The sequence below is a fragment of the Pinus tabuliformis genome, chromosome 4_2, assembly GCF_031772625.1.
Source record: "Pinus tabuliformis cultivar Carrire ecotype Pingquan chromosome 4_2, CPIR1, whole genome shotgun sequence".
Lineage (NCBI taxonomy): Eukaryota > Viridiplantae > Streptophyta > Pinopsida > Pinales > Pinaceae > Pinus > Pinus tabuliformis.
Window position 1 is genome coordinate 773528103 of NC_142304.1, and position 15862 is coordinate 773543964.

Here is a 15862-nt window from a genome sequence, read left to right on the forward strand (position 1 = left end):
TATGTGATTTGATCCCAAATATTTTTGGTATAAATTATGAATCAAAGAAGCCTGCATTCTGAGATTTTATCCTTACACACAAAGGAAATGGCCAACAAAGTTAGTTCTTGATTAAGGATTTCGAAAAGGATAGCTGATCTAATGTTTCTCAAGAGATATAGAAATTAGCCATTGCATCTCTCTTATATATATTAGTCTTCTATTTCAGCTATCCATTTATGTCTTGATGAACAACCACAATGTCTCTATTATATATATTAGTCCTCTATTTCAGCTATCCATTTATGTCCTAAATATTAGAAATTAATTATTATAAATTATAATTAACCTAATAATTTAATCACAATTAAATAATAAAAATAATCCTTTATAAAAAAAATTAATTAAAATTCATAAATTTATAATCAAAATAAATTGAAATAAAATTACTAAAAAGTTTTAACTATTCCAAAACCATTTTAACTTTTTCCCACTAAACAAAATTATTAAACTAAATCTATTATCAGAATAAACTCAAATAAATAATTTTAGCTAAAGCAGTTTTGTCTTTTAGTCTGACACTAGTAGGTGTAATTCATTATCTATCAATTTTAAAAGTGACTTGGGATTGAAAATTGAGAGGATGAGAGGATATGTGTTTGCCAAGCAGGTATGTGGATAAGGGCTCTCTAGCTGCATTGTTCTTATTGCGCACAACAGAATATTTTTTTAGTATTGTCGGTACGCTCTGTGGAGAACATCTGTGCAGGCTCTCCACTGTCCGATGGCGATCATAGTCGTAACAAATATGAAGTTTCATGGAAGGGATTCTGCACGCTCTCTCTCTTCATCATTCTTCTTCCAACGTTGATCAATATTACACTTCATGGACAGATTTGCAACGGAACCACAACTAAATGCGGCGGCGGTAACTATACAGAAGGCAGTACGTCTGAGAAAAATCTGAAGGTAAATATGCTGAAGGGGCCAACAAAACTGGGTTTAATATATCTGTGTATGGCTAAAGTGCTAACAGAATATATGGCCTCCTCCAATGCAGAGAAGACATGACAGTCGACCAGTGCTTTAGTTGTTGGCAATTTGCAACCACTAACATTCGGCAAATTTGTGGGAATGCCGTTGGCGGTAGTGTCTGGCCTTTTCAGTGCTTCTTACGCTATGGAAACTATAATTTCATCGGACAAGTGGATACCGATTTGGGGTCTAATTACGCTGAGACCTTCAGCGGGAACACGGTTGTCTTTGTCCCACCTGACCTTGAAGGTACTGCACAGAATCTGCTAGAGAAATTGTCAATTGAAGCAGCAAGTGAAGCGAAACAAAACGATCTGCTTTGTCTACAGATCTGGATTCGGCGTCCCAAACGATTTACGGTCTGGTCCAGTGCACCAGGAATCTCTCTACTCCTGATTGCAGAAGGTGCCTCTCATACTCAATCAGTAAAATGTTCACTTCTGACACGGCTGCAGGAATTCAATATTGGAGTCAAAGCTGCATACTCCGTTATGCAATATATCCTTTTTTTAATTCCACTGCGTTTGCACTTAACAGTACTCAGGGTAGCTAATAAAGCACATGAGGACAAGTCTTCACACAAAAGCACACACATAATTCTAGGTATTATAATTTTAGCTCTCGTTTTCATGGCATGCGCGTTGCAACTAGTACGAGACTGAAGTCCGCCACATTCGGAAAAGGCTATGAAGGTATTTATATTAACAACTCTTGGGTATTGCTTGTTATTGAAAGCTGCCGCATGTAGTTGGATTGGAGTGCATTTTTTGCTTGTTCAAAAGGTAACTTTGTATTTTCATGATACAGATGAGGAAAACACAGCAACCGATCCTGATGGACATAGGCGATTCCTATTTCCACCATAGTTTTTTAATTAATGCCCCCTGACATGCGGGGGCGATAGGGAAATATAACGCGCCTCGTCATGTTTGGAGGAGAAAAAAAAACGGCGAGCCTTATATTTCCCTATCGCCCCCACATGTCAGGGGGCATTAATTAAAAAACTATGGTGGAAATAGGAATCGCCGATGGACATATGGTATTTAAGATGGAAACATTACGAGGTGCCACGAATAACTTTCATGATGACAACAAGCTTGGAGAGGAAGGCTTTGGTCCTGTATACAAGGTAACATATAAGGCTAGGAAAGTTTGTACTAGTTTTCACTGTTCAGAACCTTAAATTATAGTAATAATACAGGATGGTCTCATTGCACCAGTGAGCGGGAACACGGTTGTCTTTGTCTTAATGTTAGATATAGTCTAATTAATAGATTTTGGCCAGAATGTTAATTTATATGATTATGTTATTCTTAATGTTAAATATAGTCTAATTAGGCCGATAGGCCTTTCTTATGCATCAACTTTTCGTCAACACTTTTACCCTGCACCGTTGGATCAGGTGAGACACTTTCAACCATTGATTTGAAGTGTGACTGTTTTTTCCAAATATCGGTTGAGTTGCCTTACTGCTTTTTCCCATTCTTTTATGTCACTCTTGAAGATATTTTTACTACTTTTTCCCTACCAGTTGTTGTTGCTATTCTTCTTCCCTGGCTTTTGGCAAGCACTGTTCTTCTTCCATGGCTTTTGGCAAGCATTGATTAGTATTAAGCATCTCACAGAGAGCGTTCTCACTTTCATCTCATCATTTTCTTCAATACTCTGCATTGCATTGGCTTGCCTTGTTTCTTGTTCAAGTTTATTTTCTTTGTTGCATGGCCATGCATTTTGGATTTTATAGTGTTTTATTTTCATTGTGTTTTTCTCTGTTTTGAATTTAATTTATGTTTTTTTTTAAAGAGTGTTTGCATAGTTTATCCTTGCGATACTATTTTGTTACTCTTATGTTGAGGAGAAGAATCGATAGAGCGTGAATTTGAGAGGCATTAACCAGATCGAGGAAACGATAGTGAGATTTTGATGCGAGTCCACGCAATTACAAGATTTGCAGCGCGGCCAGTTGCAAATGCAAAGAACCATATGTGCTAAATACCACGTCGAGTTGAAAAACAGAATAATCATATCAAACTACAACGACCTTCTCTATTTTGATGGAATGATCAAACAGTTTCCCTAATATTTTTACCAATTTATTCTTGACTTTATTCTCTATTTTCTGCATAATATGACATCATAATTACATGTTCATACTACTTTAGGTAAGAACAGGAAGATTCTATTAGTAGATTAAAATATTTAGAAACATTGAATTTGATCTTGCTTTTAATTTTTATCATTAGGATTCTAGAGTATTTCCTTGTTGTATTGTGACATGATTAATCATGTAAATTGAAATATTTTAGGTAAAATCATAATGGTATTTGTGTGTATATTAATTTCAAACCATGTAGTATAATTCATCCTCAGGATTATTCTCAATTGTCTAAATTATTTTTAGAAACTGTTAGTAAAGCATCTGATCTGATTGCAGGTCTGCCGGACTATGTATATGACCAGATTCAATAGATCATCTAAATTTACAAGTAGCGTTGTTACAGTTACTGTTGGTGCCGAGGTTTTATGGGAAGACGGCCCATCTAAAGGTGAAATTACTGTTGTTCTTGTCAACGATATCCGCTTGTTGTCACATGGAAGAATTGAAGCTCACCCTGTTATACAATTTCTTGAAAGGGCGTTACACAAAAATAAGAAGGCTCTTGAGGTGAAGGAGGCTCCTCTTGTTCTTGATCTGAATCCGCGACTCAGCGCTCCTCTTGCTCACAATCCGAATGTGTCTGTCGAGACTCTTCCTGATCTCTTCCTCATCCGAATGTGCCACTTGATCTTGAGGATGATTAAGGAAGAAACAACAAATCGACCAAAAATTAGGTCAATCAATAATTTGGGCATAACTTGTTTTAAATGTAGAGAACGACCAGTTAGGAGAATTCATATATTTTGAAACAATACGCACTTATCACTATTCTGAAACAATGCCCACTTTCAAAACTCTTATGTAGATATTTTGATTCAGTTCTTTATACATTTTCAATTAATATTTTCTTTTAATTTATGTGGAATATCCCTTACATTTCTTGGAATTTATAAACACATTTCTATTATGTAGATGATTTAATAATGTGGTTTAAGTTGAATGCTTCAATGAATTTCAATTGTGAGTTTTATATTTTAAATAAAAATTAGAAAATACAAGAAGTAGCACTGATACAGTTACTGTTGGTGCCGAGGTTTTATGAGAAGATGACCCATCTAAATGTGAAATTACTGTTGTTCTTGTCAATGATATCCACTTGTTGTCACATGGAAGAATTGAAGCTCACCTTATTATACAGTTTCTTGAAAGGGCGTTACGCGAAAATAAGAAGAAGGCTCTTGAGGTGAAGGAGGCTCCTCTTGTTCTTGATCTGAATCCGCGACTCAGCGCTCCTCTTGCTCACAATCTGAATCTGTCTGTCGAGGCTCTTCTTGATCTCTTCCTGATCTGAATGTGCCACTTGATCTTGAGGATGATTAAGGAAGAAACAACAAATCGACCAAAAATTAGGTCAATCAATAATTTGGGAATAACTTGTTTTAAGTAGAGAACGACCAGTAAGGAGAATTCATATATTTTGAAACAATACACACTTATCACTATTCTGAAACAATACCCAATTTCAAACCTCTTATGTAGATATTTTGATTCAGTTCTTTATACATTTTCAATTAATACTTGCTTTTAATTTATGTGGAATATCCCTTACATTTCTTGGAATTTATAATCACATTTCTATTATGTAGATCATTTAATAATGTGGTTTAAGTTGAATGTTTTAATGAATTTCAATTGTGAGTATTATATTTTAAATAAAAATTAGAAAATACAACAAAAGGCTCTTATTACACAGCGGCTACAGCCAGTGTGTCGTCGATTGCAGGAAAACTGTTGAGCGGAATTGAATGTGGGAGTATGGTGTTTAAAGGAGGCTTTGATGGAGTGCGAGCTTATTCACGGCACTACAGTTGCCTATGTTCGTAACATGTTCTTATAGTTCCATAATAGGAAATGATAGTGTTTCATGGCCGAAAGGCATGGGATTGATGATTTTTCCATAGGAAAAAGGGCGGGATTTCTTGATTTTCTGCATAGAATCCTTTCTCGTGAGTTTTTGTGCTTTCTTGATTTTTCGTTGTTTCCTTTTCTGGTTTAGATCAACCGTTGAATGTGTCTCACCTGATCGAACGAATGAATGGGATGCATCCAAGCATTGAAATTTCAGAAGTTGGGTTTATTGTGCATATGAAATGGCATGTGTTCATGCTTTTGAAATTTTACTCAGAGAAAAGAAAAGATGGATTTGGTATTGCATATGAATGAGATGTATTCTTCGTATATGCTTGGCCATCTATAGAGGTTTCTTGATTTGGGGTAATTAACTTAACCTCTTGATTTTGGGTAATTAACTTACTCTAAAATGAAATAAGACATTCAATGTGTTCCTTGTAATATAGATATAAACAAAACATCTAAAAAAAGTAATTGCACAATGATCCAGTCCAAGTAAACAAGATTTTTCACAAACCAATTAACTCTTCTATAAAAATTCAACAATTTCAATTTGATAATCCTATCGGCCTCTCTTTGTACCTTTTGGGACAATTGCTAGTTAATAGAATGTTAATTGTGAATCGTTAGTCTTTCCTGACACCAATTGTTCCTGGGAGGTAGGTTAGAGTTATTAGATGAATTACAATAGGGTTATAATGGTATTAGAATCATTGAGTTTGAAAAGAGAAATTTAGAAGAAATATGATTAGGGTTAATATTAGGTTTCTAAATGTTAATATTATTATTAGTTAAATTAATAATAATAATAATAATAATATTACTATTACTATTATTGTTAATGTTAATATTAGTATTATATTAATATTAATATTAATGTTAATATGAATATAAATATTAGTATTAGTATTATGGTCACTGTTTATATCTATATATATATAAATAGTTGGTTATGAGTTTTGAAATAGAAAATGAGTAATATTAAGATTGAAATTGATATTAATATTGATCTATTAATATATTAATATTCTCTTTTATATTATGTTATTTTTTAAATTTAATAATAATAATATTAATAATATATTTGTATTTTTAATATTAATTTATGCTAATATAATATTAATATTATTATATGGAATTGTAAATATAATATTGTAATTATTGATATGAATAAGTGTTAATGTCAGATATATTGTTTCAAATCATCATGCATTTTTTTCTAAAATAAATGTTTTCTTTTTTTTTTTAATTATAAATGACAATATTTTTTTCTCTCTTAATATTATCTCAATAATCTAAAAGTGTAAAAACTATCCAATGCCTTGATCCATAAGAAAACAAAGGGATTTAGTAGAACCAAAATAAATATTAACCATTATGTAATGAAGATAAAAAGTAATAACATAATTAAGATGGTAAAGAATATGAAACCACGATCATAATGTTAAACATTATTTTTTATGTTAATGATGTTAATAATGACTTAAACATATTAGAAACCTTGATGATGGATCCCACTTGGGATTTGAAATGTTGGTATAAAGAAGTTCAAACTGTGGATTCTCCGATCACTGATTCAAAAGACACAAACCACAGATCTCTTAATTCCAAAAACATTATTTTTGTTTATCCCATGTCAATATGCTTCGTGTGGCTTTGTAGAAACTATCCTTGACCATTGAAAGTCCATTGTAAAATCTTATCCATATTAACATGTATCTAATGATGATTCAACAAATCTACCCTTAATATCATTGTCTGATCAAAATTTCCCTCCCATGGAGCATATCTAATGATGATTCAACAAATCTACCCTTAATATCATTGTCTGATCAAAATTTCCCTCCCATGGAGCATGTGACTAATGGTGCTCTTCATATGAGACATTGTCCTCTTGACTTGTATCTTCAAAGTCATAATCTATTGTAGAGAAATTTCACATTTTTCATTAGGTTTCTCTTCCTTTATCATTTCTTCCATGTCGTTGGAATCATAGTTACCAAATTCACCCGAATTGGTAAAAAAAAAATCGAATATTCTTAGGTTTGTACGATTCAGCCGAATTATTCGTAAAAGATCAATTCATTTTAAGATGCATCAGATTTATATGTGCGGGAGATGTTAAAGCAGACGAAATTGATTTAATAGCGACGTTATCTTTGCCTAAATCTTCAAAAAAACACAATGGATTTCTTACAGCTAGAGAGAGGAATTATATGGTGGGAGAATTTAAAACACATGAAAAAAATTTAATATCAACATTCTCTTTGCCTAAATCTTCAAGAAACATGCTTAATATATTTATTACACCTCAGAGACAAGAGCATCGTTTTGGTAGATTTTGAGACAAGAGCATCGTTTTGGTAGATTTTGATATATTGGAGGATTTTTTATATATATTTTTAATTTTTTTTTGCGGTATACTAGGGAATTTTATTAGAATTGAAATTTTTTTGATCGAATTATTTCCGTAACGTATAGTATTCGAATCCGAATTCGAACTTGGTAACTATGCTTGAAATAGCGTTATAAAGTTTAGCATATCAACACCACTTTCATGAATATTTCCATCAATGACTTGCTTGTTACATTAACTCTTTCAAGCTACAAATTCTCTCTCACTTCAATAAAAATATCATATTAGCAATTAATACAAAAAATAGACATATGAACCTTAAAAGAATTATCATAATAGGTAAAAATGATAAAATCATTTAAAAACATTTCTTGAAAAATCCATGAATGACTTTCATAAATTTGATAGTGAAATTTTGAACCATTTCCCATCATTTCCTTGTAAAATTTGGACAAAAAATCGGCAAGCAACATCATGTGCAGCGAAGTCATAAAATATCAAAATTAACCCCATGCTTTTCTACATCTATCTCCAAAAAAACATTGGAAACTTCTCATAGGAATATTTCGCTAGTAATGAACTTTTATTTCGCAAAATAAGAGCAATTTTGTAGAACCACTTCTTGCTTTGAAAATCTTCATCCATTACCATAACTTGATGCCATTTTGTTAGGCATAGCTAAAAACACAATATTTCATCACAAAATGAAAGAAACTATTTAGACAATTCTGGAATCATTGAAGTCACTGGGGCATATTTCTCGAAAGTCCAAAGTTTCAATAATTGAGGCAAACCTCGAATGGGCTAATCAAATCGTACTTTTGTGATTAGTTTGAACAATGTGAATATGCTCTGGGATGGCATTTTAAAATCCTCCTCAAATTCCATTATTCTCAAACAATGTCTTAGAAAATATCAAAATGAGAGTACTAAGGTTGTGAATTACAATGTAAAAAAAATAACGTGTACATACATCCACGTGATGAATGTGGCTTCATAAATTCAATATGAGAAACATGGTAGTCTGTGATTTGCAGAAAAGGATTGAGATGAAAAAGGCTTTAAATGGACGACTTTAGGTGAGATAGATTGCGATGGTTTTCCAAATCAGGATATGGCATGACCGCTGCGAGGCTGCGAAACAGAGAGCAGCCCGTGTATGTCAACATATTAGTTGTATACAATGACTTAGGTTGAGTGGTTGATTTCGTTTTATGTTAGTTTTAAATTATTAATAAATAGCTTTATCCAATTTTATTATAATTAAAATGATTTATTTATTAATTAAGATTTTATTGACATACTTTTAATTTAATTTAGGTTTTTTTTATGAGGTTAATTACGAGACTGTAGCAATTTTTTTTTATGAGGTTAATTACCAAATTTTTTCAGGCCGAAAAAAGCTATAGAGGTTAATTACCAGATTGTTGAATCTATAGTGAATAATTTTATTTTATTTTGTCTATTTTGGGAATAAATTTAAGTAAAATTATTAGATTGTTTCGATAGTAATTTAATAAGGTTACTTTTTAAAATGAATTTCAATTAAAATAATTTTAGATTATTTGTCTAGTACTTTAATAAGGTTATTTTTTAAATGAATTTGTAATTATTAAATTGTTGAAAGGATACTGGAATAAAATTATTGTTCTTCTTCAAATTTTAGGAATAAGTTTAGTTAAAATTATAAAATTGTTTGGCTTGTAGTTTAATAAGGCTATTATTGAAATGAATGTGTAATTAGAATCAGATCATCTAAAATTATTAAATTGTTTGATTGATAGCTTAATAAATTTATTGATCATTACAGATTTATTACATCGCAAGATTGAAGATTGGTAGTTTAATAAATGAAATTATTGTTCTTCTTCAAATTTTAGGAATAAGTTTAGTTAAAATTATAAAATTGTTTGGCTTGTAGTTTAATAAGGCTATTATTGAAATGAATGTGTAATTAGAATCAGATCATCTAAAATTATTAAATTGTTTGATTGATAGCTTAATAAATTTATTGATCATTACAGATTTATTACATCGCAAGATTGAAGATTGGTAGTTTAATAAATGTATTTTTCATGTGTAACATCCTCAGGTAACCTCGAATGAAAATGCATGGAGTTACCTCGCATGAAAATGCATGGAGTTAGAATTTTATTTTACAATATTTACCCATGACCAATTGTTCAAATTACTATTCCAGATTCCTCATTAACCATTAGATAAAATATTCATCATTACATAGAGTAACTTTAGTAAAGGAATACTAAGCTACATAACCATTAACAATCATTGTTGTAGCATATTAACATAAACTTTCTGATATAACCTTGCATCATTTTTATAATTCTTATAACTAGATTAGTTAATCACATACCTGATATTATAAACATAAACTCATGCAAGGAATCCACATCATAAAAGTAGCACAACATGCAACAACATCATTAGACACCAATATACCTTGGAAACCCCATAGGGCGAAAACCAAAAACTTTTAATTTATTATAAAATGCTTGTGAGAGTGTTTACCCTTCACTCAGTGGCTTATAAGGGAGTTTATCACTTAAGCATTATCATAAAATCTTATAGGGAAATGTCATTTAAATACAAAATATCTAGCTAAAATCTATTACAATTAGCATGATATCATTTATCCACAAATCTTCAATCATTATATCTTTGTGGTTTGGTTGTTCCGTTAGTTGACCATCCTATAGCTCACACTCATCTGCATGGACCATTAATTCTTTACCTCACACCATGTTAAACATAATCTATCCTTTGCACAAGTCACCATCCTTTCATGTCATTGTCGTCGTGAGCATACAATGATATCATGATTACATAAAGTATTAACCAACCAATTCATAAATATATACTAGTGATGTTTCACCCTCTATTCATGTACATTCATGAAATGCAAGAAAAATATCGTGACATTCTTTCTTTAACAATACTGCATATGCACTAGTTATAAGCATGTAACCACTAAAATATGTTTATAAAATAAATGCCACATTAACTAATATTTCCTTTACACAAGCACACCTTATTTTCCCAAGGATAGCCACTGTAACCATCCACTATATAAAACTTATCCAAATAAAGTTAGCCCCTCAGTTTTTCTTTGTGAATGTAACTAAGTAATTTTTCCAATACAACGGATATTATTATTATTATTATTATGTATACAAATGCATGTCCCCTTTTAAGGGAAAGCTACCATGATAGATTATATTCTTGTGCATGCAATTCGCATGTTCATTTCGACAACATTTTAACAATTTTCTTTCAAAAGAGAACTATTTACAATAACTATAGTACATGAAAATACATGCCCTATTCCAAGATAGAGTTAACACATTAATAATTATCTCTTGCATGCAACCACTTGTTCATTAATATAATAGCTATTCTTCTTGCATAAACACACATCTCCCTTTCCCACAAGAAACTAACTACATCTTGCATGCTAATGCATAATCTTTTCCACAAAAATTAATACATTCTTTCATGCAATATAAATTTGCCCCAATCATATTAACATAATATCCCATATTCCCTTCATAAAAGTTAATATCATAACTATATTTTTATTAAAAGAAATGGTTACCAATTTGGTTCATAAATATGCATATTTTGATCTTTCCAAAAAAAATAAAATCCCGGTAACTATTCTTTATTAGTCCCTGCCTTCGGCAATGCAGGGACTCTAGCGATCGATACGGCGTTGACCAGACATTAATCGGTCCTTTGACCAAAAAAATTTGTGCGCTATCAAAATTTAACCAAAGTTTATCCCTGGAAATTTCGGTGTAAGAAACTTATAACCAAACTTGTGAATTCAAGGTCTTATTACAAGCTTCACGTGCCCTGATGTTATTTCAGTTGGGACAAGTTATTTTATCGTAAGTTTTTCAAAACAAATGTTTTGCGCAGGTAAACTATTTTATGCAAAGTTTTTAAGCCTCCACTTCCAGTGGAAAGCGAGCTGCCATCTGCCATTTCTTCTGGGCACCTGTCATCTCTTCTACACTCCTGTCTCCTCTTCATTCCACCATTCTTCTACCTGTCAACTCTTCTAGGCTCTCACCTCCTCTTCATTCCCCCACCATCCATTCTCCATTCCCCTATGGTATTCTCCATGAAAGATTTACCTGGGAAGCCAAGTACCATTGGAGGCCTTGCTCTACGCATTGGCCAGTTACTGTTTCCCTCGCCCTAGCCCGTGCTGCAAGTACAATACACAGGGATTCATAGCTACGGACTCATCTGTAGAAGAAGCACTGGATTTCTACAGACTCACTTGTAGAAGAAGCGCTGAAAGGTATTTCTGTTTTTGTTCTCTTTTTACTATGACTATTTTACCATAGATTGAATAATTGCTCAAATTTGTTGTAACTTTGTGATATGCTTACCAGCTTTGCGCTATCTCTAGCAGCAAATGCTAGGATATCTGCATAGGAAACAGTGTTTGGGCAGATGGTCTCTAATCTCGATTTTGTTGTTGGCAGTAGAGTCTATGAGAACAGAACCATCGCATTCTTGAAAGCGCACATGATTTCAACATTATTCAAACACACTGTAACATATAATTGCGTTAGAATATGACTCATGAGTTACAGATTGGGAGTAGATGCTGATAATGTATAACGATAAGCAGAAGCACATATATCTAAAGCAGCATGGATAGAGACAGAGAGGAACACATGTAGTTGTAAGCAGAAAGCATTAGGAAAGGCTGTGAAACTTGCATTTCTAGTAGAATTTTTGGATGTTGATATGTTTATAAAACTGTAATAATGGAATATTGAAGCCTACCCTGACGAAACAATCATGGAAATGCATCCTTATGAGTCCAGGAGCTACTTTTGAACTGTTTAAGAAGGCATCTCTCACTACTTATGAGTCCTGGTTACGTGCATTATAACTACTAAACAAACCTGTTGTGTTGTCCATAAACCTACACCAAATACATTTCCCCATAAACCTAATACCTTCTTTTAAAAGCTTGCGTAACTGCTTCAATCTGTGAAACTTCTCCGCGATTACCGTTCAATTCCTGGAAGCATCATATAGTAGTGTTTGTAATGAATCCTCTTTCATCATAAAAAGATTATTAAAAACATAGGGCATGAGAAATATAATGCAACAAACTTGTTAAATCCCTTACCCGACTCTCTATGGAGCACTGCACGTCAAGCATTCCATCCTACTGGCGCAGTTATGCTCATCACATCCTGACCTGTACACAAACCATCGTTTGTCTGTCTGGTTTTAATATAAATAATTTTAACTCATTAAATCGACAAAAAAATCTATGAAAGAATTTTCCTTCCCACAGATCTAATCACCAGATTTTCAACCGGAACAATCTAAAGTAGACATAACAGAAGTGCATGGGGTGGATTATTGTAATCAAAGCTAGAGGAATATGGCAATATTCTTGCACTCTAGCGAGGTTGGTTAAGGAATTAGAATTCCAACCAAGATGAAGGCAAGACAAGTTGTCCATCTTGCAGTTTGAGCTATCGCATGCGAGACAAGTTGTAGGGTAGTGGGCCCAAAGAGTTAGACAAATGGTAAATTTGTGGGCCCACAGCGTAAAACGTGGTGATTTATTACTACTTTGTATGTGACATCTCTGCATGCACTCCAAGTGTCCTTTGCAAAGGTACATCTCTACATCCATTACAGGTTTTGCATAGGCTCCAGAAGATGTTCTTAGTTTTATATAAGGCATTCAAAATGCTCCCTTCAAAGATATTTTCTTATCAAACATTCAGTTCTGTTTTAACTCAGAGCCTTTCTGCAATTGTTCATTCGTGAGAGGATTGTCAGTGGTGGATGCATCTTTCTGCCATGACCCTGTGAATTCAAACATAGCATTAAATAGCCCAGATGGGATTTTGCCTGATATGTTGAGTTCCTGATTGAATTGCTCTGACATCTGCAAACATTATTTCCACAACAGGTATGATTGAATTTAGATATCTGGACAGCAATGCTATGCATAGTTGCAGAGGAAACAAATCACATTGAAATTAGATATTTGAACAACAATGCTATACATAGTTACAGAGGAAACAAATCACATTACATTGAGCCTTCATTGAGGTGGGCTCAAAACTAAGATTTAAAAGAGAAGCTAACTAGCCTATACATGGCCAACCACCACTGGAAATGTGCCCTTCAGACCACTCTGAAAAGTGAGTGCAATAGACACTCAAAAAATGACATTTTAATTCATTAAGTTGCATTATGAAGAAGATGAGTAAAACAGGGAAAGATTCATAAATATGAAACTCAGTCCTTACTCAATATGAACACACTGTAAACTACAAGCATACTCATCCATTTACTGGGCAACCTTGATATCAAATCATCAGATGTTAGTTTCTACCACAACAAAGATATCAAATATCTATAAGAATTTTGAACTCGTGGCTCAAAAATGTGTAGCTTAATAATTCAGAATACACAACTGCAGAAGCCTCAGACCTATTAGATTTCTATTTTCCTGTTTTTGTCAGGGTTGGATAGGCTTAATTTCATGGAAGCGTCAATCAAGATAACACATTGAGATACAAACATAAGTAACAGGAGGCCACAATATCTTGCGTACATGATATGCATAGTGTGAAGGGGAGGTTGTTTCTTATCTTGAAAACCTTACCCCTTTCGCTCGATTGCCATTTACCGTTTCTCATTTCTGGTAACATAGTAGAAAATTGTATCCACATTCAACCTCCCCTTGTATACTTCCTTTTTTTGCATGCATAAATGTGCAGCTGCTTGCTCGCATGTGTGCTTCATTGTTGACATAGGTGACATTAACTTTTGGATATATGGTCTCCATTGACCACTCTAAACCAAACCCACACAACAATACCACGCAAGGGGCATTTACAAAACCACGTTTGCCCGAAAGAAATTACCCAAACACCAGGAGCACCAGAATTCAACAATATTGAAAAAAGAAAAGAAGTTCCAGAACATAACCCACCTGCTGGAAGGACAGGACATCGAACCTGTAACGCATGTGGGGAAGCAGCAATAATATCAATGACAGCAGCAGTATCAAGGTTTGTAAAATGGTGGGCCAACAAGCTCAGACGTGGTGATTTCTATTTATTTTGTATGGGACCATCTATTTATGCGTTACAGTTGTCTCTTTCAAAGGATTTAAGAGAAGAATGTTGAGGTGTTAGCAACCTGGGCTATATTAATCTCTGTGTGGGAAATGGGAATGGTTTGTAGCATTTGGAAGTAGATACAGTGCCTCGGTCCCTGAACTCCCTGTCCTACACTGGAATTTTTGCAACACATGTTTTTTTTGCATGTTGATAAAGTAGTCTCTTATAGGCAGGGACTGCCGCTACGCAGTTGCCCTTGTTTCTTATGGATGTAATCCACTTTTCTCTTTTCAATATGGTGGCAAATAACCATATATTCTTCTGAGATAAATTAACACAATACGGTGTACATACATCCACGTGATGAATGTACTTTAGAAAATGAATAAGACGAAATAGGCTTTGAAAGGACGACGTTGAAGTTAGAGGTGTACATAAATTGTGAAGTTTGGTGAAGAATAATATTAAAGTCAGTATATGTGGCTACCAATGAACATCGAGCCGCCCATGCATGTCAACATATGCATTTAATGATGTACACTTCCGAGCATAATGTTTGCCCGCCATTACTGAAGATCATTCCTGCCTTTTCCGATGCCTTGTATTATGTAGTTGGCTTTCCCTGTTGATGATTAAACTTGTGCATTTAGATTGTGTGTATGCGATCAGTATGAAACGAAACAAAGTTAAGTCCTTTGTTTTTCGTTTTGTATTAATAAATACTTTTATCAAATTTTAATTATAATTAAAATGAGTTATTAATTAATTAATATATTTTTTATTAGATAAAAATCAGACTTGAATTGAAAAAGAAGGAGTTACAGCTCATAGGTGAGTACTGCACCTGGAGACTGCACTCAAACAAAGAGAACTCTCTCCATACGCTCAATTCCCATCAAATGAGTAATTACATCATTAAGTACATTATTGAAATCAGGAAGTTGCAACCAAACTCCTAAACTCTAGGAACAAATCCTAAACTAAGGATATATGTTACAACTTGTGTAACCATTTCTCCATTAATACAAAATAATATTAATTATTTTCAACTCCCCCCCTTAATGGAGAAAGGATTATCCTAAACTCCTAGCATCCCTCTAAACAATTCAAACTTTACACGCCCAAGAGGCTTAGTGAAAATATCAGCCATGTTATCACAAGTTTTACAATATTCAACACATATCTCTTTTGACTGTAGTTTCTCTCGAACAAAATGAACCTGAGTATCGATATTCTTGGTATTTTTATGAAAGACTGGATTGTATGCAAGCTTGATGGTACTCTAGTTGTCAGTTTTGATAATAGTTGATTCTTTCTGCTCTTCTCCTGCATCGTTGAGAAGTCTTC

General features: G+C 33.3%; 2 protein-coding genes across 3 annotated transcripts; both read left to right on the forward strand.

Annotated features, from left to right (window-relative positions):
* The first annotated feature begins 730 nt into the window (after positions 1 to 730).
* LOC149171924 (uncharacterized) lies at positions 731 to 1957 on the forward strand. Its single transcript, XM_089427634.1, has 3 exons — positions 731 to 948; positions 1040 to 1706; positions 1822 to 1957. Exon 2 carries the CDS (start codon positions 1047 to 1049, stop codon positions 1674 to 1676), a length of 630 nt encoding a protein of 209 aa, XP_089283760.1. The 5' UTR covers positions 731 to 948; positions 1040 to 1046; the 3' UTR covers positions 1677 to 1706; positions 1822 to 1957.
* A 90-nt stretch (positions 1958 to 2047) lies between these two features.
* Positions 2048 to 4095, forward strand: LOC149171925 (uncharacterized). 2 transcript variants are annotated; one of them, XM_089427636.1, is made up of 3 exons: positions 2048 to 2143; positions 3449 to 3560; positions 3649 to 4095. In XM_089427636.1, the coding sequence occupies exons 1-3, from the start codon at positions 2051 to 2053 to the stop codon at positions 3681 to 3683; spliced, it is 240 nt and encodes a 79-aa protein (XP_089283762.1). In that variant the 5' UTR covers positions 2048 to 2050; the 3' UTR covers positions 3684 to 4095. The 2 variants fall into 2 exon arrangements, with proteins under 2 accessions (XP_089283762.1, XP_089283761.1); XM_089427635.1 differs by having other exon boundaries at positions 3449 to 4095.
* The last annotated feature ends 11767 nt before the right edge of the window (positions 4096 to 15862 follow it).